The sequence below is a fragment of the Camelus ferus genome, chromosome 12 (assembly GCF_009834535.1).
Source record: "Camelus ferus isolate YT-003-E chromosome 12, BCGSAC_Cfer_1.0, whole genome shotgun sequence".
NCBI lineage: Eukaryota > Metazoa > Chordata > Mammalia > Artiodactyla > Camelidae > Camelus > Camelus ferus.
In genome coordinates this window covers 12,701,289-12,721,046 of record NC_045707.1, presented here as the reverse complement: position 1 = coordinate 12,721,046, position 19,758 = coordinate 12,701,289, and the positions used below count along the sequence as shown (strand labels likewise).

The following is a 19,758-nucleotide window of genomic DNA, read 5'->3' as shown; positions in this document are numbered from 1 at the left end:
CAGAGGATGGAGAGGGACCCACATGACAGGAACCCCATACAGACAGACACCCCTCCCTGACTGAGCCCTTCACAGCGACACAAGGAATCCCCAGTGGCAGACGCATCCCATAATGACCACAGAGGCTCAGAGTTTCCACGGACACCCCTAATGAGAGACACCCCAAAATGGCATCAGCCCTTCCTCGATCGCCAAGAAGCCCGGCCATGCACCCCCGAGTGGCGCCTTCAAAGCCCAGGAGGCCCCTCGCCCCACGCCGCACCCCCCGCGACCCCGCCCCCCGCACCCCCTCACCCTTCACGGCCTCGCCGCGGTGCAGCGGGATCTCGCCCTCGCCCTGCGGGCTGTGCGCCTTCACGGCGATGAACTTGCGGCCGGGGACGGCGCTGTAAAGTTTCCGCTTCGGGCCCCGGGGCGGCGGTGCAGGGGGCGCGGGGGGCGCCGGGCCGGGGCCGGGCGCGGGGCCCGGGCCGCCGGGGCCGCCGGGCCCGCTTGGGCTGTAGACGAACACGTAGGTGACGGACGCGATGCCGGGGGGCAGCGGGCACGCGAAGCCGGCGCCCGGGGCCTCCATGGCGCGCGGCCCGGCCCCGCCGCCGGCCTCACCGCAGCCGCCGCCGCAGCGCCCGCCGCCCGCCGCCCGCCGCGCCCGCCCGCCCGCCGGGGCCCGGCCCGGGGCCGCTCCATGGGCCGCGCCGCCGCGCCCGGCCAGCTCCCGCCAGCGCACGAGCCGCGCCCGCTCAGGGCTCCGGGGCCGCGGGGCTGCGCTCCCGGGCGCGCCGGGCTCGCTCCATGCCGCGGCCGCTCCGCGCGCCCCGCCTCCTCCGCGGCCCGGCTCCTCCCTCTGCAGGCGGCGGGCCGGGCTCCCTCCTCTCCCCCTGCGGCCCGGTCGCCGCGGCCCCGACGAGGGAGAGGCCACAGGGGCGAAGAGGACTACTGTGCGCAGAGGGAGGAGGAGGGGTCGAACAGAGAAGCCCAGCGAAGGGGGAGGCGGGAACGGTGGTCAGAGCGGCCAGGTGGGAGCTGGAGAGGGGACTGGGGGCTTAAGACATCAGAAAAGCAGCCTCAGTGAAGGTTCGCCTCACCGCCAGGAGGGGCTCCCCCAGTGAGTCCGCACCCCACCCTCCAGCTCGGGCCTTGGCCTCTTCACACCCTGACCGCTGAATGTGCTGGGCGCCCAAATCCCCCTCCAGACCTGTGTCCTTTCCTCCTGGACACCTGCCCCTGATGCTCATGCCCACTCCACGCTGACCACCTTCCCTGGACCACTCCCCCGACCTGGGCACCGAGCCTGACCCTGCTCAAGAGCCTGCACTGGCTCCCTGGTAGCTAGGCTGACCAGGTCCACATTTTCAGCCAACAGCCAGACTCTCTGGGCTGCGAATTAGCTACACTCCAGTCACATGGTACCTTCCTACTCCCCAGGCTGTTCATGATGCTGTTCCCAACACCTCAACTATTCAAATCCTGCTCATCCAGCCAGTTGTTAAGTTACTGTCTCTCAGCTCCAAATCCGCCTTTCTCTGCCCTGCCCTGTGATGCTGGTGGACCTCTGTGACCACATTTCATGCCAGGCTCTGCCAACGGCCAACAGGGGGCGCTAGGGGAACTGCCCCCACCTCTAACCCCCACCTCCTCAAAAGCAGCTCAAATGCCACTTTCTCTCCTTCCACCAAAGGTGACCTCTCCCTCTGCCCCCACCCCCCCAGACCCTATCCCTCCAGGTTGCGCCAGACTTCCTCAGCCCACTCCTGGCCACTCACTGGGAGGCCCCCTTACCTGGATCACTCCCCACCTAACTGCTTCTTAGCCCTGGGCCCCAGCTGTCTATGTCCTTCTGAGACTTTTAGGACCCCTGCTATTAGCTCCCACCACATCTGGCACTCTGGATACTACTAAATGTCAGAAAAAACCATAATAATTCTGCTGTCTCCACAGGGCAGTGAGCTGGAGCCCTGCACAGAATAGGTCTTAGTTTGTGTTTGCTGAAAGAATTAATGAATATACAAAATATGAATGAAACCAGGGCATCCACACACCACCAGCTCAGAAGCAGCTCGTCTGCAAAACTGAAATATCCCAAAGTTTGTTCTTTTAGTCACTGAGCCATCCCACCATTAGAAAATCCATGGGCCATGCAAAAGTTTTGGGGGAGAATTGAAGTGATCTGGGGCAGGAAGACAGCCTTGGAGTCTGGGTAAGGACACTGAGAGACAGAGAAGACATCACAAGTCAAGGCTGTATGAGCAGGGACAAGAGCAGAGGAAGAAGCAGCTTCTATAAGCTCCAACTGTGCCCTAAGCCCACTGCGAGACACTCAGGCTTAGTACATTTGGGAATCAGGTCTCCTTGGGGTCTACCTAAGCTGCTTCCTAGCTCTGTGACCTTGGACAAGTCACTCACCCCACCTGAGCGTCGGGACCCTCATCTGTAAAATACAGCACAGCCTCATATAAGGTCAAGGTTAAGTGAGATGATACACACTCAGCTGCTCAGCTCAGCTGTTGTTGTGAGAACAAAGTTATTTAAGTCACTTTCATTCAACATGTCTCCTGAGCACCTTCTATGGGGAAATTGTAGGAAACAAGAACGACAGCTCCCGCCCTCAAGATTCAGGGAGGAGAGATGACTTAATCAGCAATGGCTGGCCTGTGCTGCGGGTCAGGGGGTCCCAATAGGGAGCCTTCACTGCCCAGGTTCCAGAAGGCTCCCTGAAGGAAACGTCTTGGGTAGGGTCAGTCCTACCTTACTGCTGGGAAACCCAGGCATAGAGTGGTTGGCTGGTCTGCCCCAGGCCACACGGGCAGCAGATGCCATGGCTGCCCTGGACCCCGACCGTCTATCTGCAGAGCCAGCATCTATGTTCCACTCCCCATGCTCAGCTCAGTAGGGCTCCAGCCTAGGCTGTTTGCTCTAAGTTCTGGGAATGCCAAGCCATTCACATGTCCTTGGTTCTCAGTCCCAGCATTTGTGATGAGGGGTAAAGAGAAGAACCATGGAGTCCTATGGTTATACAGGGCTGGAGGGGTGGGGGTAAGACCAAAACTCCACCTTGGGGACTGGGCTAGGGATCACGTACAGATTTGGAGCCCGTATGTAGAGGAGGCTCCATTCCCTAACCTCTTACCACATGTCACCCAGCCCTGCCCCATCCCAGCCCTCACCCTCCTCCTTAGGACTACAGGAGACTTTCTAAGCCACAGGTCCGGCCAGACCCTCTCCTCCCAGCATGCTCCACCAGATGCCCACTGTCCTCGGGGCAAGTCCAGCTCCAACCAGAGACCAGCATGGGGGAGACTGCCCCAGGCCATAGGACCTCACCTTCTTCCCTTCCCCATCCAGCGAGGCCCATCTGGGGGTCTGGGAGCCCCCTGACTCAAAGCCTCAGCTCATCACTGCAGAAGTGCCAAGCACCACTAGGCCTCTCCCTGCCTCCCCATGGTGGCTCCTCCTGGCTCCAGTTCCAGCATCCCACCTACCCAGACCCTGCCAGGGCCTCCCAGCCACCTCCTACCTGATCTTGCTCTGGCTGCCCCTGACTGCTGCAGGGCCACCAACATCATTTTCTTGGTCACCATCCCGGTCCCGGTCTTTCTCCTCCTGCAGCCGCTGGAGCAGCAGCTGGTGGGGAAGGCTTCGCAGTGAAGGTCCTGGAGAAGCTGCTGGCTGTACCTCACCCTTCAGGTTGATGTCACTGGCTGAGCGCTGCAGGGGCCGAGGAGAGGCCAGGCCACTAGGGCCAGCCAGCCGCCGCCGCTTCGCATAGCTGGGGGTTTCCCTGAATGGTACTGGGGGGGGAGGGGCACAGGTGAGACTCTGAGCAGCTAGATAGGGTGACCACCTTATCTTGGTTTGCCTAGTCTTTCCGAATTTTAAAAGTAAAATTCTGTGTCCCATGAACTGCCTCAGTCCCAGGCAAACCAGGACAGCTGGCCACCCTATGTCTAAAACTGTATTTGGGGGTCACATACCAAACTGCTTCAGGGGTAGAAGCTATCCTGTCAGCCAAATGAATGTCTTGGGAATGCTCAGATCAAATCTTGGAACTGCCCGTTCCACAGGCTTCCGGGGAGACAGAACAGACCACATGTGACAAATCTCACCAGACTACTACTATATGGGGCCATCTGCAATTGACCATAACCAGAGAAACTGTAAAAGATTTTCTAGACCAGGGTTGGCAAACTCTGTAAAGAATCAGATAGTAACCATTTCAGGCTTTGCAAGCCATACAGTCCCTGTTGCAAGAACTCAGCACTCTACTGCAGCAAGAAAACAGCCTCAAACAATATATAAGCAGATGATGTGGCTGAGCTCCAATAAAACTTTATTTAAATAGCAGATGGTGATATAAAAAACATGATCCAACTATATGTTGTTTACAAAAGCATCCAAAGACACAAGTAGGCTTAAAATAAGAGAATAAATGAAGATTTTTTTTTCCATGTAAATATTAACCAAAAGAGAGCTAAGTAGCTACATTAATGTCAGACAAAATAGACTTAAAAGTGTTACAAGAGACAGAGAAAGACATTATATATTGATAAAAGTGTCAATTAGTCAAATAGATTAACAATTATTAATATATATGCACCAAACAACAGAGTATCAAAATATGTGAAACATTGACATATTTGGAGAAAGAGACAGTTCTACAATAATATTTAAGGTTTCAACACCCAACTTTCAATAATGCATAGAATATCTAGAGAGAAGATCAATAAGAATATAAAAGACTTGAACTAATTAGACCTGCAGATACATACAGAACACTCCACAAAACAAGAGCAGAGTACACAGTATTCTCAAGTGCACATGGAACACGAAGAACATTCTTCAGGATAGATCATATGCGAAGTCACACAAAAAATCTCAATAAATTTTAAAAGACTGAAATCATACAAAGTATCTTCTTCAATCACAATGTAATGAAGCTAGAAATTAAGAACAGAAAAACACTGGAAAATTCACAAATATGTGAAACATTAAACAACACACTCTTAAACAACCAATGTGTCAAAGTAGAAATCATAAGGAAAACTGAAAACACTTTGAGAAAATAAAAACAAAATTACAACATACCAAAACTTATGGGATACAGCAAAAGCAATACTGAGACAAATTTATAGCTGTAAACACCTACACTAAAAAGGAATAAAGGTCTCAAATCAATAACCTAATTGCATATCTTAAGGAACTAGAAAAAGAAAGTCAAACCAAACCCAAAGCTAGCAGAGGAAGTTAATAATAAAGATTATATGAGCAAAATGAAAGACAGAATAGAAACATGGACAGAATCAATGAGATCAAAAGTTGTTTCTTTGAAAATATCAACAAAATTGACAAACATTTAGCTAGACTGAGAGAAAAATAGAAGAGGGACACAAATAACTAAAATCAGAAATGAAAATGGGGTATTACTACTGATCCTATAGAATTAAAAAGAATTTAAGAGAATACTATGAACTGCTGTACGCCAGCAAATTAGATAAGCTGGAGGAGATGGAAAATTTTCTACAAAAACACAAATTACCAAAACTGACTCAAGAAGAAATAGAAAATCTAAACAGCCTTATGGAAAGCAAGGACGTTGGATCAGTAATCACAAATCTCCCAACAAAGAAAAGTCCAGCATCAGAGGGCACCACTAATGAATTCTACCAAATATGGAAAGAAACTAGCACCAACGCTTCTAAAATTCTTCCAGAAAATAGAAGAGGAAGGAACATTTCCTAACTTATTCTATGAACAATTTAAAAATGAGCAAAGAACTTGACATGTCTCCAAAGAAGATACACAAATGGCCAATAAGCACATGAAAAGATGCATTATTAGCTATTAGGGATATGCAAATCAAACCACAATGAGATAACACATCAATTAGAATGTGTATAATTTTTTAAAAATGGATAATAACAAGTGTCAGTGAGATTTTGAAGAATTTGAAACCCTCACACATTGCTGGTGGGGGTGTAAACTGATTCAAAACAATTTGGTGGTTCCTCAAAAAATTAAATATAAAATTATCATATGATCCAGCAACTCCTAAGTGCCCAAAGTAACTGAAAACAGGTATTCAAACAAATACATTTCACACATGATCATAACAGCAATATTCACAATAGCCAAAAGGTGGAAACAATCCAAGTGTCCATCAAAGGACGAATGGATAAACAAAGTGTCACATACACAAACAATGGAATATCATTCAGCCATAAAAAGGAATGAAGTAGTGATACATCCTACAGTAAACTTCAGCTTGTTGAAAGAAGCCAAACACCAAGGGTCATTCCACTTATGTGAAATATCCAGAATAGGTAAATCTCTATAGACAGGAAGTATATTAACGGTTGGCAGGGACTGAGGGAGAGGGGAATGTGGAATTATTGCTTAATATATACAGGGTTTCCATTTGGGGTGATGAAAATGTTTTGGAATTCAATAAAGCTGGTTGCACAACACTGTGAATATACTAAATACCACTGAATTATTCAATTTAAAATAGCTAATTTCATGTTACATGAATTTAGTTTTAACTGGAATTTAAATCCTCAATTTTATTTTATTTTTTAGATCTTTCTATTAAATCCTCAATTTTAAAGCCTTAACTGAAAAAAAAAAAAAAAAAAACCACAGACCATGGACTGGATTTGGCCTAGGGGCATTGTTTGCCAAGCCCTAGTCTAGACTCCTGTTATGTAAAGTGTGGGCCTCCCCTCAGCCTCAGAAATGCACAATCTCAGGCTCCACCCAGACCCTCTGCGTCAGAATCTACACTTAACTAGATCCCTGGGTGACTCAAATGTACCTTACCAGGTGAGAAGCACTTCCCAAGGGCACTCTTCAAAAGCACTGGGGACAGCAAGTCAGCGAGAAGCCTGTTTGAGGAGCAGCTCAAGGCAACAAGCAAGAGAGCAGAGCTACTGCCCCAGGCCAGGGCCCCTGCTCCTGGCCGGCCAGTCTGGAGGCGTGATGGGGCTGCCAAGAGACTTCATAGTGACCTGTCCCCTGGAGAGTGACAGGTCACAGCCTACCAGACCCTCCAGGTGGGATTCCTCTTTACGGAAAAGGAAGATGGAAGGCTGGGCAGAGCCTCCCTCTGGCTCCTCCTCTGTGGGCAGGCCCCACCCAGGTCCCCAAGCTGGGGTAGGACACATGACTCATGGAGGGAGTGTCCTTGAAGTGAATGTGTGCAGAGGGAGCGAGAGTAACAAGGATGGGCCCCTGGATTGCCCGGGTCTGAAGACAGGCTCTACCACTAACCCCTCCGTACCTCAGTTTCCTCCTCTGTAAAAATGGACTAATAATGATCGCTCACTGGGGGGTGTTGAGAGAGTGAATTAAGATAACAGAGTTTATCATAAATACTCATGAATACATTACCCACTAGCTCTGGCTGTGTCATCGGAGTGTGTGAGAGAGACACTTGAGCAGGAGAGGGTGCACGGCCACCAGAGCTGATGCTTGCAATGGAACTAACTGATACGGACTTTGGCTCAGGAATGAAATGCCTACCCCAGCCAAGTGAGTGTACTCTGGGTCAGCCAGATGGAGAGTTGCAATAATGGTGACCCCAGGGACCACAGCATCCCTGTCCAAAGACGGGGGGTGGGGGGCTGAGGCCTTCCTGACCCTCAGCCTGAGCACGGACAAGCCCCTACCCTCTAACCAGCTGGACCAAGGCTACCCGCCAGAGTCCAGACCCACAGAATCGAATCCCACATGAGGCCGGCGGGGGGAGGGGTTGCAAACAACCATAAAAGACCATATTTTACTTACAAGAAACTGAGGTACAGAGGTCCCAAGCAGCTTTCCCAAAATGACATCACAAGCAGAAGAGAGGACCCCATGCATCCACAAACCAGGCTTCTCCCAGGCTAACAAACACCTTCAAAACCCCTACCAGCCCCCAGCAGAGCGTAACTGGAACCCTTGCTCAGCCTCTCACCCCTAATTCAAACCTCAGACCTCATCACAGTTCTGCCTGAAGCCTACACCACTTCATTAGCTCAGTCATGTGCTCCACAGGCACCTACTGGAGCTGCGGCTTGAGGGCCTGCCAGCAGCCTTGGACAGTCCACCCACCGTCACAGCCCCCTGACCCTGTGCGGGGCACCAGGGGCTCATAACCAAGCCTCACTGCAGGGAGGTCTGTTCAAGGAAGACTATACAGGAAAACTCCTTAAACATGAACTGGACCTTAGTCTTAACCCTAGCCTAGCCACAGCCTCACATTAGAACCAACCAGGATTCAAACCCTGAGATCAGCCCTTGCCCTTTGCTGTCCACTGTCACTGCAAAGGTTTTTAAAATGGGGACACATCACTCATGGCAGAAAGGGGAGCCTGGGAGTCTGTGTTCCAGAGAACCATGGGTAGAAAAAGCCTGGCCCGCCCAGCGCAGAGGGAGCTGAGATGGGAGCCCCTCTGTGGTCAGGTGGCTGGAGAGGGCAGCCTCTGGCAGAAAATATTCTTTCCATGAGAAGAGGCCCACCCAGAGGGACAGCAGAGCTCAGGTTCAGGCCAGCCCCCTACCCATGGTTGATGTTGGAAGGGGTGGGGCCCTCCCTGCGCCCTTCCTCTTGCCAGACTGGACAGCACCCCTGGCTTTCCTGCTGGGCACATACTGGGCTCCCAGGACGCACTGGGTGCCAAGAGCTCAGAGCCCTCGCTTGAGACGGCTGCTGCCCTTCCCTGCATGTGGCCCCACCACCGCGTTCTGATTTCATCGCACGAGGACTCACACCATTGCGTCACATTGAGGCTTGCTACTTGCTGCAGCCACATAAACTGGCCCATGTTCCAGGCTGAAGTGAAACTCTGAGGGTCAGTGGTTGAGCTCCACTGCCACATGTCCCCTGCTGGTCCTGCATATGCCCTAACAACAAGACAAGCCTTGACCCTAACTTCAACTCTACTTTCAACCTAAATTGACCCCTAAACCCAGCACGGGCCCCAACCCACAGCCCTAACCTAACAGCGCCCTTTACCCTGACCCTTTGCCCACTCTACAGAGGCCTGCCCTCAACACATTCCCCATACCTGCAAGAGCAACTAACGGACCACTGAGACTACTCCCAGCTGTACTGGGAGAGCTGGAGGAGGAGGCTCAGGGAATGGGGGGTTCCCTTGTAACATCTCCACTGCCCATCAGACTGTCGGGCCCCGACAACCCCCACAAACCCACATCCAGCTGGCACCTGGGCGGGCAGAACTCACCAATGTCCGAGTCTCTGTGGGTCTTGATGACTTCTGCCAGCTCAAAGTTCCCTGCTATGATGGCCACCTGCGGGAGGCGGGGGCAGAAGGGAGGAGGCTCAGTGGCACCGACCTCACCGCCCCCTTGGCCCTGAGGGCCCTTTCTTGGACTCCATGTGGGCCTTCCTCAGTTGGGGGCCCCAGGCTCGGACCCTAGCCCCTGTCTAACTCACTCCCCAGTTTGCCTGGGACTGAGGGGTCTCCTGGGACATGAGACTTTCAGAGCTAAAGCTGGGGTGCACTGTTCACCCTGCCTATGCTCTTAATGGCCCTGCACACACCATCTTCCCTGTCTCAGCCTCAGCCCACACTGCCCTACTCCTGTCTCCCTCCTTCTTCCCTTCTCTCCTTCCTGCGTCTCATCACCCGGCAGGCCTGCCGCTGCAGCCTCCACCCCCTTGACTGGACAACCACAGTGGCCTGATCTGCTCTTCCCACGTCTCCCCAGAGACCCATGATGACCCTTGCTTCCGCTGAGAGCACAGTCCCAGCTCCCTCCATGATCCAGAGTCCCCAGAACCTGGTCCCAGACTCCCCCCACAAACTCCAGGCCACACAGAAACCCATCCACCAGGTCATCCGGTGCTCAGAACCTGGCCAGAGAGAGAGGGCTCAGAAACATCGCCAGAGCCCAATCGGGGCTGGGACCACCTGTCTTGCCCCCAGCGTAGCCCCTACACCTGCCGCCTGTCTCTGGCAGGCCAGCCCACACCTGTTCTCCCCAGGCCCCAGAGCCCTCTGTCCCCCCTCTCCTTTCCCTGGGACGGGGACCAAGGGCACTGTTCACAGTGAACGCTCCCCGCGAACTGGGCATGGCGCTGGCTCACGCTCTTCCTCCACCTCACCCTGGGCAATCCTTAGCTCAGAGCTCCCTTCCTGCCTCACAAGTAAGAAAGCAAGGCTCAGAAAGACCAAGGACAGACTGGCATGCCCGAGGCAGCCTCGTGCTCCTGTAAACACTTGTGTACCTGGAAGGCTGTCTGGCTGTTATAATTGCGGACATCCTTGTTGGCTCCACGGAAAAGCAGGACACGAGCACAGCTCTCCTATGGGAGGGTCAGAGTCGGGGGAGTCACAGCTGAGCGACAGCGCTTGGGCACACAGGTGTGCAGGGTGCATGAACCACACCTATGTGTTCAGCGCACACATGTGTAGCATAGAGACAAGCAGGTCAGGTATACGCACGCCAGTCCCACCCAGCCCAGAGGACCCAGATGCGTACAATTCACACCTGGTTGTTCAGAACACACACGTGTAACATGTGCATACAGGGAACAGATGTGCACACCTAGGCCTTCAAGGCCACAGCCCTCTGCAGGACACAGGACACACACTTGTGGAATGACACACAGGGTCAGATGTGCACACACATGTAGTTATTCCATAGTGTCACCTCTGTGTACACACACACGTGCACACGTGCAGGCGTGCAGGCACACCTGGTTGTAGAGGGCACAGATGTGCAGGGCTGTGTTCCCTGAGGCGTTCTGAGCTCCCATGTCAGCTCCATAGAAGAGTAGGTGCTCCAGGTGCTGCACGTGCCCAAAGCGGCAGGCCTGGGGGAAGAGGGAGGTGCTGCTGGGTCCCCAGACAGAACCCACACCCCAAGCCCACAGATCAAGCCTGGGACCCAGCCCTCGTGCTCCCTGCCCACCTGGTGGACCTCCTGCCAGCCGTTCTCGTCTGTGGTCCCCAGCTGAGCATGGTCGTGCAGGAGCAGTTCACAGCAGAGGGCGTCCCCCCCACCCAGGGCGCTGTGGTACAGGGGCGTCAGGCCGCGGCTGTCCTTGTAGTCCGGTGAAGCGCCCAGGTCCAGCAGGGTCTGACGGTGAGGAACCTCAGTACCCATGCCAGGCCAGCCTCCTCACCCTCCTGGCCCACGTGCCCCCCCCAGGCCAGGGCCCCGCCCACACTGACCGTCAAAGCCGCCGCATTCCGCTGGCGTGTGGCACAGTGCACAGCAGTGAGCCCATCACGAGTGCGGAAGTCCAGGTGAGCACCACCATTCCTCAGCACCTTTAGTAGGTCCGTGGCATTGTCTAGCTGGGCCGCAAGGCTCAGAGGACACTCTGGGTTCAGGGGACAGATGAAGATTATAGTCCTGGCCATTCCAAGGCCACACCCTTTCCTGCTCTGCTTCTTACCTCCCGAGTCAGGATCATGGAAATTGGGGTCCAGCCCCTTGTCCAGCAGGCGGGCCACCTTGTCCGTGCTGTGTAGCTGGATGTAGTCCATGAACTTCTTCAGGTTTGCCTGGAAAACCCAGGCATCCCAGTCAGCCCAGCACCACAGCCACCATTATCTGACCATCACCCACCTTCCACCAGTGAGCCTCAGGCCACCTGCTCAGTCTGGCCTATCACCCTACATCATGACCTTGTCACTCCACTCATGTCACCCTAAGCCCTGCCCTCCCACTGCAGTCCTGCACCCAGCTCAGCTGGACCCACGTGCCACTTGAAGTCCTTCCCTGCATCCCAAGCCCAGCATAGCTGTTCGCCTGAGCCCAGCCGGCCCCTAAACAAGGCCAGGTTGCCCTGTCACGCCCTCCGAGTGAATTCCCTACGCCAGCCTCCGCCGCTGCCCTGGCCCCTCTCCCTGGCCCTGGTGCCCCCACCTGTCCAGCCTGGAAGAGCCCAAGGCCACCTAGACAGAAGCCAGCCTAGGGCAACCCCCATCCCCATCGCTCCCTAGGTGGCCTGTTCCTTCTCCAGACCACTATTCTCACTATCTCACCCCATGGCAGAACCCTACCTCCGGGTCCTCCCCCACTGCTGGTGTCCCCTCCTGTGGCATGACCTTGACTGCCTTTCATTCCTTCACCCAATCGTGCATTAATTCACTAAGCAAAGCTTTACTGAGCTTTACTGCTGGTGCTACAATGCTGCATACACAAGGCAAGGTGCCTTGGCCAGAGGCCCCAAGCCCCCTAGAAACAAAGTGCATCAAAAATAGGAAACAGTGGCCTCCTCAAGTGGGTCAGGACAGTGGAACAGGAGGAAGAGTGCTCACAATTGAGGGAAGAAACGAGGCAGGGTCATGTGATGGTGGGGTCAGCTGGAGCCCCGGCAAGCAGAAACACAGGACTGTGATAGGAATTGAAACTCATCCTAAAAACAAGTGGGACTCACTGAAGGTTAAGAGTCACTGGTGTCCTGTGAGTCACTGAGGACAGTTTTGGAGAAGTAACTACAGGAGGAACCCATGGTGGCAGAGCCCACCACAAGCCACAGGGAAGAGAAGTCTGGCACAGATCCTCCAGGGTCACAACAGGGTCACTGGGGCACAGGGGTGAGTGCTCAGATCCCTCTCTTAGGCTCCAGAGACTGTCAATGAAGTATCCAGTAAGCAAACGTCCACTGGCCCTCAGGAGCCTGGGGTAGGAGCTTAAGGAGTCTGCTTGTGGGAAGGGCTGTGGCCCCACTCTGCCCCTCCTACATTCAAAGAAGGCAGTGAGGTGCCCTGCAAAGAGTATTTGGATTCAGGCCCTCCTACCAACAGTGCCCAGGAGTAAAGACCCCATAGGCAAGCCTAGGCACAGGACCCCAGAGTCAGACAAATCTGGTTCCAGGCCCAGAATCAATGGATGCAGAGCTGTGAGCAAGTCACTTAATTTCCCTGGGACTCAGAGTCTTCATCAGCAGAATGGGATAATAATAGCCCCTCTCAGGAGAAAACTAATGAGACACCTAATTACACATGCCCAGCCCTGGATGACCACTGATGGCTGGACTCCCTGTTCTCCCCACCCCCGCCAGTTCCAGCAACATCAGGTGCTGGTTCACTTCTCTCCCTGCAGGTGCTCACCAAGACACTGCCCTGTCGCACGCTACCTCTTAACCAGGGGCCCACCAGAAGGGTCTGCAAGAGTCTGATGCGACTGGAACCCATCACTGGACCACCCATCCTAAAGCCGTGGTGCCCAGAGTCTGCACCCAGCCCTCCAGCCACCTTCAACACCTACCCTGGGCCCCTGATGACAGGAGAAAGCCGGAGGGACTGACCAGTCAGCCCCAAGATGAGGGAGGGCCTCAAGAAGGAAACTTTTAAAGGACATTTTTGACATGACAAAACCCAGTCAAGGCTGGGGTGGGGGAACATTTGTCATGGTCAGTGGCGTCGAGGGGAGGGGGTAGTGCAGGAGGTAACCTTGGAGTCCCCTCCCCATGGCTGCCTCCTTACCTTCGTGTGAAGCTTTGCAAACTGCTTATCATCGATGAGGTTCTGGGCATAAACTCGCCTCTTGTATCGAAACTGCTCAGGTAAAAACAAGGTAGAAAAAGGCACCCACCTGGGCTGAGTGGGTGAAAGCAGGCACAGAACCCAGTCCTGCCCACTCCTGTGCAGCTGAGGCCCCACACCACCTCCCACCCACCCTCAACAACAGAACCCCTGCCTGCCAGCCTCACAAATCCATACACACCACCACCGACACCGCCGACACAGAGGTCAGGTGTGATGCATGCCCAGCTGTCCCCTCGCCTGCAGTGCCCTTTCTTCCTCATTCCCATCCCCAGAATCCCCTGGAAACCTTAGTTCTCTTCCAAGACCAGGTTCCAGGCTTAGCTTCCTAGACAGCCCCTCTCTTAGTAGAACTGTCCGCGGAGGCCTAGCCAGCTTTGAGCTCAGCTACCATAATGTCTGTTTCAATGCTCATTGCACTTGCCACGACCCCACCCGCAACTCTGAGTCTGGGTCCCCTTGCTCACAGGGCACTCAACAGCCTTTACATCATGAACGGCTGAGCAAAGGTGGAAGACAGATTGCCCTTTGGAGAATTTCAAGCGAGACAAGGGGCGGGGGACGGGGAGGACGACCGCACGGATGTGCACACAGCCGACGGCTGCCTTACTCAACACCGCGCTCTGGGCACTCACTCCCGCTTACACCCCACCGCACAAGCCGCTGATCGCAGGCACTGCACGCTGCTCACATTTCACACGCTACACAGCGCACGCTACGCACAGCGCCCCACCGCTTCCACACTAACTCCACACGGCCGTCGCTCCTCGCTGCCGCGCCCCCCACAGCTCACGTCCCAGAGCTCGGTGGGGCGTCCTGAACGCTCTCTTGCCGTCCCCAGTTTCGCGCCCCTGCCCGCCGCTCACCTCCAGGTAGGGCAGGGGCGTGTCCAGGTTGGGCGGGTATTCCTGCAGAAGCCGCTCCTCGTCCAGGAACTTGCCGGCGCGGCCCCGGGAGGGCGGCTGAAAGAGCCCGTAGTTGAGGGCATCCTGGAGGCTGTGGTTGAGGGCGCAGAGCACGCGCTGCTTGGCGGCCCACACTGGCGCGGCTGGGTCCAGGCGCAGGCACTTCTGCGGCGGAGCGGGCTCATGAGAGCGGACCGGATGAGCGAGGGCTCGCCCCGCCTGCCTGGCGCAGGGCACCAAGTCCCCCGGCCCCCGCGAGTCCAGAGCTCGGGAGCCCACGAGGCGGACCCAGCGCCTCCGCATCCAGAGGGCAAGGCCTCGCCCCAAGGGCGGTGCTTCCCTGGGCCCCGCCCCCGCCCGGGCGGTGGGGAGGGTCCCGGCGGAGGCGGCGGGGGAGGGGTGACTAGCCGCGGGCCTGGGGTCTCCCGCTCCCAGCTCAGAGCGCGCCGGTGGGGGGTTGGGCGAGGAGGGCGGGGGATGCTGTCGGGACCCGAGCGGCGAGGCTCACCGTCTGCTGCAGGTCCGGGATGCCGACGCGCACGACCACGGCACTGGCCCCGGGGCCGTCCATCCCCGCGCCGGGGCCGGGGCCGGGAGCGGCCAGGAGCGGGGCGCACCGGGACTCCGCGCGGCCCCCCGGCCCCCCCTGTCCCCCCGCCGGAGCCCCGTCGGCCGCGCTGTGCGGGATGGGGCCGGGGGGGGCCGGGGCCGGGGCCGGCGCGGAGGACAGCGGCGCCGAGGGCTCCGCAGAGGCGGCGGCGGCGGCGGCGGCGGCGGCGGCGCGGCTCAGCTGCATCGGCCCCGCTCAGCTCGGCGCCTGCCTTCCCCGGGGGCGGGGGCGGCGGGGGGAGGGGGCCTGAGCCGGGAGAGAAGCGGGGGTGGCAAGGGGGCTGCGCTGGAGGCGGGGGCCGAGAGGGCTCAGGGCCAGCCGAGGGCGGGGGAATCTCTGTGGGGTCCTGGGGTGAGGAAGGGGTTTCGTTCGAAGGGTGAGGGCCGTGCAGCAGGGTGGGGGCCCTTAGGGGCTGCGCCGGGGGTGTGGGGAGTCCTAGGCCTCGGTGTGGGGGTAGTGGCTGAGCAGCGAGGGCCGCACCGCCCTTTGGCTGCGGAAGAGCATCCGTGGACCACCGGGGAAGAAGCGGCGAGGAGGGGGTCCTGGAGCGGGGGTGGGGGCCGTGTTGGGCACAGGGACCAGGGGCAGGGCAGGAAAGGGAGAGAAAAACAGGAGAATTAATTTCCGGGGGTGGTAGCTTCTCCCCACTCTACCGACCTCCCCTCCCCACCCCACCGACCTCCCCTCCCCACCCCATTCAAGGCCCCCGTAGATGACAGGGACCACCCTGACCCAGTCCTGGGAGTTGGACGGTGGGGAACTCGGAAACCTGGAGAGGCCAGGGGCTCTCCCACAGCCAGAGCCGATTAACCCTTCGACTTAACCCTTAGGACCACACAGTGTTAAGCGCGGCTCACCCACCCCTAGCCGAGTTTGGGGAGTTCGCTCCGGACTCTGAAGCCCGCATCTCCATCTCCCCCCTCTTCGGGTCCTCTGGTCCACCTAGATGCAGCGTCTGTCACCCCCTCCCAGTCACCTTAGCGACGACAGTATGAGGGCGCGACCTATGAGGAAGGGCTTAGGGGAGGGGGCGATACTAGTCTCCACCTGCGACTGGGAAGTGAATTTTAGTTTTACGCGTTGTCGTGGCAACGCGGGAGGGGGTGATGAGTGGGCGGAGGAGAGGGGAGCGCAGTAAAGAGACCAGCTTAGGCACCGCCGCCCCGTTGGAGCGCGCCAGGCCCCCCCGACACTGATCAACCTCACAGAACTACCCCTGTGCTGCGAAACCCTGTGCCCCAAGGTCGCCGAAAGCAAATAACAGCCCGCAAACGTCGAAATATCCCTGGTTTCCTAAGAAGCAGCTTCTGACTCCCACAAAACTCCCCCAACATGCCTGACTCCTTCCCAAAGAACAGGCCCTGACCCCCAGCGCAGAGCCGCTCACCCTCTCACAAGACACCCTTGATAACCTTCACAGAACAACCCAGCATTGGGACACCTGGTCCCTGGTAGAAAAGGCCCCAGCTTCACCCAGTTTCTCCAAGAGCATCCCTGGGTCCCGTGAGCCTCCCAGGAATAAACTTGAATGAACACCCCCTGCACCCACCCCCCACCACACACACACAGAAAATCTCCCTACCCCTTTCCATGACAACCTGGAAATACCCTGACCTGGCACTGAACAATGCTTGACATCCCTTCCAAGAACAGTCCCCTCCCCACAGAGCCCCACATAGACCCCCACCACCACAGGGCCACCTTGACCACCGCAAAGCCCACAATACCACCCCTCTGCCCCCAGAACAGCCTCTAGTCGACCCCAGAGCTGGGTCCTCTTCCCCAGGACCAGTCCTGACCCCTGAGGGAGACTCGGCTCTCTCCTCCTCTACCCACCACTCCTTCAGGAAAAAATCTCTGCTTCCCAAGACTTCACTGACCCCGAAGAGCCGAATCTCCAGCGTTGTCTGTGGTCTGGTCTGCTTTCTCCCCGAGCCTGGGCGGACCGTCCCTGCCTAGAAGTGTGGCCCCAGGATGCCCAGACCTCCCCACCACCACCCTGCCCCAGGCTCTTCCCAAGGCCACTGGCCTGGACTGAGTGGGAGAGCTCAGGGTCCCCTGGGGCTGGAGCAGGATGGGAGGGGTAGGGAAAGGGGGGAGCAGGAAAGGGCGGTCGGAAGCCCACTTATCTGCAGGAAGCACCTTGGGAAGCATGAGGGTTGGATTTCCTGTGGCCCAGCCCTGGAGAGAGGAAGCTGGTGTTTCCAGGCCCCATCCTGTCTCCACCATCTTCCTGCCCCTGTTCTCCCCTCCTGGAATCACTCAAAGCTGCCCCTCCTTGCCATCCCTCACCCCTCCTACTGTGGCTGCAAGGCCATGGACATGCTCACCAGAGTCCCTGATTCATAGTGGGGCTGAGAAGGAGGCTGCACCTCTCCCCACAACCAGGCTCAGAGCAGCTCCAGGCCTCTGCTCTCTCTGCAAACCTGCCCTTGGCCTGGATAGCCAGGTGCCCAACTGTCCACCCAGTCTGAACCTCATAGGGGCCCCTTCAGCCTCCCCAGGCCTCCTCACCAGCCCACTGTCCTTAGTGAGACCAGTACTGTGACTGCCAAGCTTTCAGGACAAAGCCTCACATCTTTGCAATCAGTGACCAACACACTCCTGGTCTCCAAGCTTAGTCGGCTGACACTGGAGCCCTTGCTCAGCACTGGTTCTACAGAATGCCTGGCGCAAAGAATGGGTTTGTATGAATGAATTCCAAGCCCGCTCCACTCCCCTGGCCCCACCACCACCCTGACAATACCCAGAAGCACCTAACCCATATGATGTCCTCCTGTCCCTGCAGTGTGGTGGGTTTACAGAGCAGGAAGCCCAGGGACAGGGCTGTCTTTGCGCCTTCTTTTGTTGAGAATAAAAGACCCTCAGGCTTCTTATCACCTCCAGCCCAGCCCATCTGCTGTCCTGTCCCTGTCCTTGAAGGTGAGGACTGCCCAGGCGCCATGGTCCTTCTGCCTCCCATTTCCTTCCATTAGACCCATGGTTCTCGCCTCCCCACAGTTCAGACACATGTGGGCGCTCACGTGGGCAAAGCACCCAGACAGCACCTGGCAGAGTCAAACTCATAATGGATGGACCCCTGCTCACCACCCCACAGCAGCCCTAGGCCCACCGGCCACTACAAAGTCCCTCTGACACCCCTGGTGCCCCACACCCACAAGGTCTGAAGCTCCCTTGAGTGTGCATTGTCTGCCCCACCTCCTGGCCCTCCTGGGGGCCCTCCTGCACCACACCATCCCTCCCTGCCTCCGTTTACACTCTGGGGTGGGGCCCACTTCCTCACCCAAATCCCAGTCCTCCCCCTCCTCATGCCTGAGCCCGCAGTGGCCTGGCCCCACAGCACTTCCTTCTGAATACCATGCAGGCCTGCCTTCTCTGCTGTCTCACTTCACTCACCCTGAATCCTCCCCTACTTGGGTTCTTTGACAATGTAGGGGGGTGGGCTGCCCCGTCTTCTCTCCCAGTCTAGATTCTTCCCCAGGTGCCCCTCCCCCTTCCACAGTGGCTGTTGTCTTCCCACACACCCTGTAATCTACTTCCCTGCTGCTTACTGTTTAAGATCTGTCTTTCCCCAGCCGGAATGTAGACTCCCTGTGGGGAGGGAGCTTTGCCTGTTTGGTGTGGTGTCACTGGTGTGTCCAAGGCCCTGGAGTGGTACTACCTGGAGCTAAGGAGATGTTCAGGGCATAGCTGCCAAACCTCTATCTACGGACTGCTCACCCCCAATGTCCTCTCTTCAGGTCAGACCCTCTCCAGGCTCCAGAGCAGTTTCCACGGATCAGAATCCTTGAATGTTCAGTTGACTGTAAAGCCGTCTGGACCTCATATAATTTTTGTGGATAGTTTTTTTTTATGGCTTCTAGTTATTTTAACATCTATCAGTATATTTAGGTTCTATTTCAACCTGAGTCTGATGTGTTTTATATTTCTAGGAACACAAATATATTTCTAAAGAATCAACTTTTCATTTTGTTCATAATTTCTATTTCTATTTTGTTTTATTCTGTTTATTTCTCTCTACTGTTTTGGTTGTTGTTAAGATTCTTTTTCTTATTTCTTCAACTGGATACTTAACTCAATTTTCAGTCTTTCTCTTTTCCAACAATGAGCATTTCAGTCTGTAAATTTCCAAGTGCCATTTTAGTTATGTCCATTAAGTCTTGATAAGTAGTATTTTTAATTTCATCTCTTAAATTTTCTAATATCAATTATATTGTTTGCTTTAGGAATTGCTGAAAAGCATGCTTATTTAAAATTTCAAGTGTATACTAGGTTTTTGGGGGAGGGAGGACCTACCTTTGGCTACTGATTTATTATTTCATTGCATTGTGGTCAGGGAAGATGGTCTGCATAATACTGATCTGTGGGATTTTATGAAGACTTTCTTTATAGCCGTATATATAGTCCAATAGGAATTACTGGATGCAAGGAGATGTGTAATCTCCATTGTATCAACCTTGTTACTTGTATTATTCAAATATTCTACACCCTTTCTAATGTTCCATCTGCTTGATTTATAAATTCCTAACAGGAGTGAGATAAAATCCCATTTTAGCCATTTCTCCATGAAATTTGCCAATATGGGGTTTACATGTCTTTTCAGACTTTGTTTTTAATGTTGACAAGTTTGGCATCACTATAGCTTCCTGATAAAGTGTTCCTGTTATCACTATGTGGTGCCCTTCTTCATCCCTAGTGATGCCTTTTGCCTTAACTTTATTTTTCAATAATTAATAGAACCACA

The 19,758-nt window shown here is 55.3% G+C and overlaps 1 protein-coding gene across 8 annotated transcripts in view; it reads right to left on the bottom strand.

Annotated features, from left to right (window-relative positions):
• SHANK3 (SH3 and multiple ankyrin repeat domains 3) overlaps nt 1–17,055 on the bottom strand; it is a 50,967-nt gene extending 33,912 nt beyond the window's left edge. For 3 of the 8 annotated variants that reach the window (XR_004324437.1, XM_032492640.1, XM_032492643.1), the window contains exons 1-12: nt 16,895–17,054; nt 14,913–15,556; nt 14,366–14,569; nt 13,440–13,511; nt 11,402–11,510; nt 11,175–11,326; nt 10,912–11,079; nt 10,697–10,813; nt 10,226–10,303; nt 9,219–9,285; nt 3,515–3,788; nt 295–497 (exon numbers count right to left, since the gene is read on the bottom strand). Coding sequence is in view for 7 of the 8 variants with exons in the window: in XM_032492640.1 (XP_032348531.1) it covers nt 295–497; nt 3,515–3,788; nt 9,219–9,285; nt 10,226–10,303; nt 10,697–10,813; nt 10,912–11,079; nt 11,175–11,326; nt 11,402–11,510; nt 13,440–13,511; nt 14,366–14,569; nt 14,913–15,200 (1,732 nt within the window). In the remaining variant the exon portion in view is untranslated. The other 5 variants (XM_032492645.1, XM_032492646.1, XM_032492644.1 and 2 more) reach the window with 3 other exon arrangements.
• Nucleotides 17,056–19,758: the final 2,703 nt, after the last annotated feature.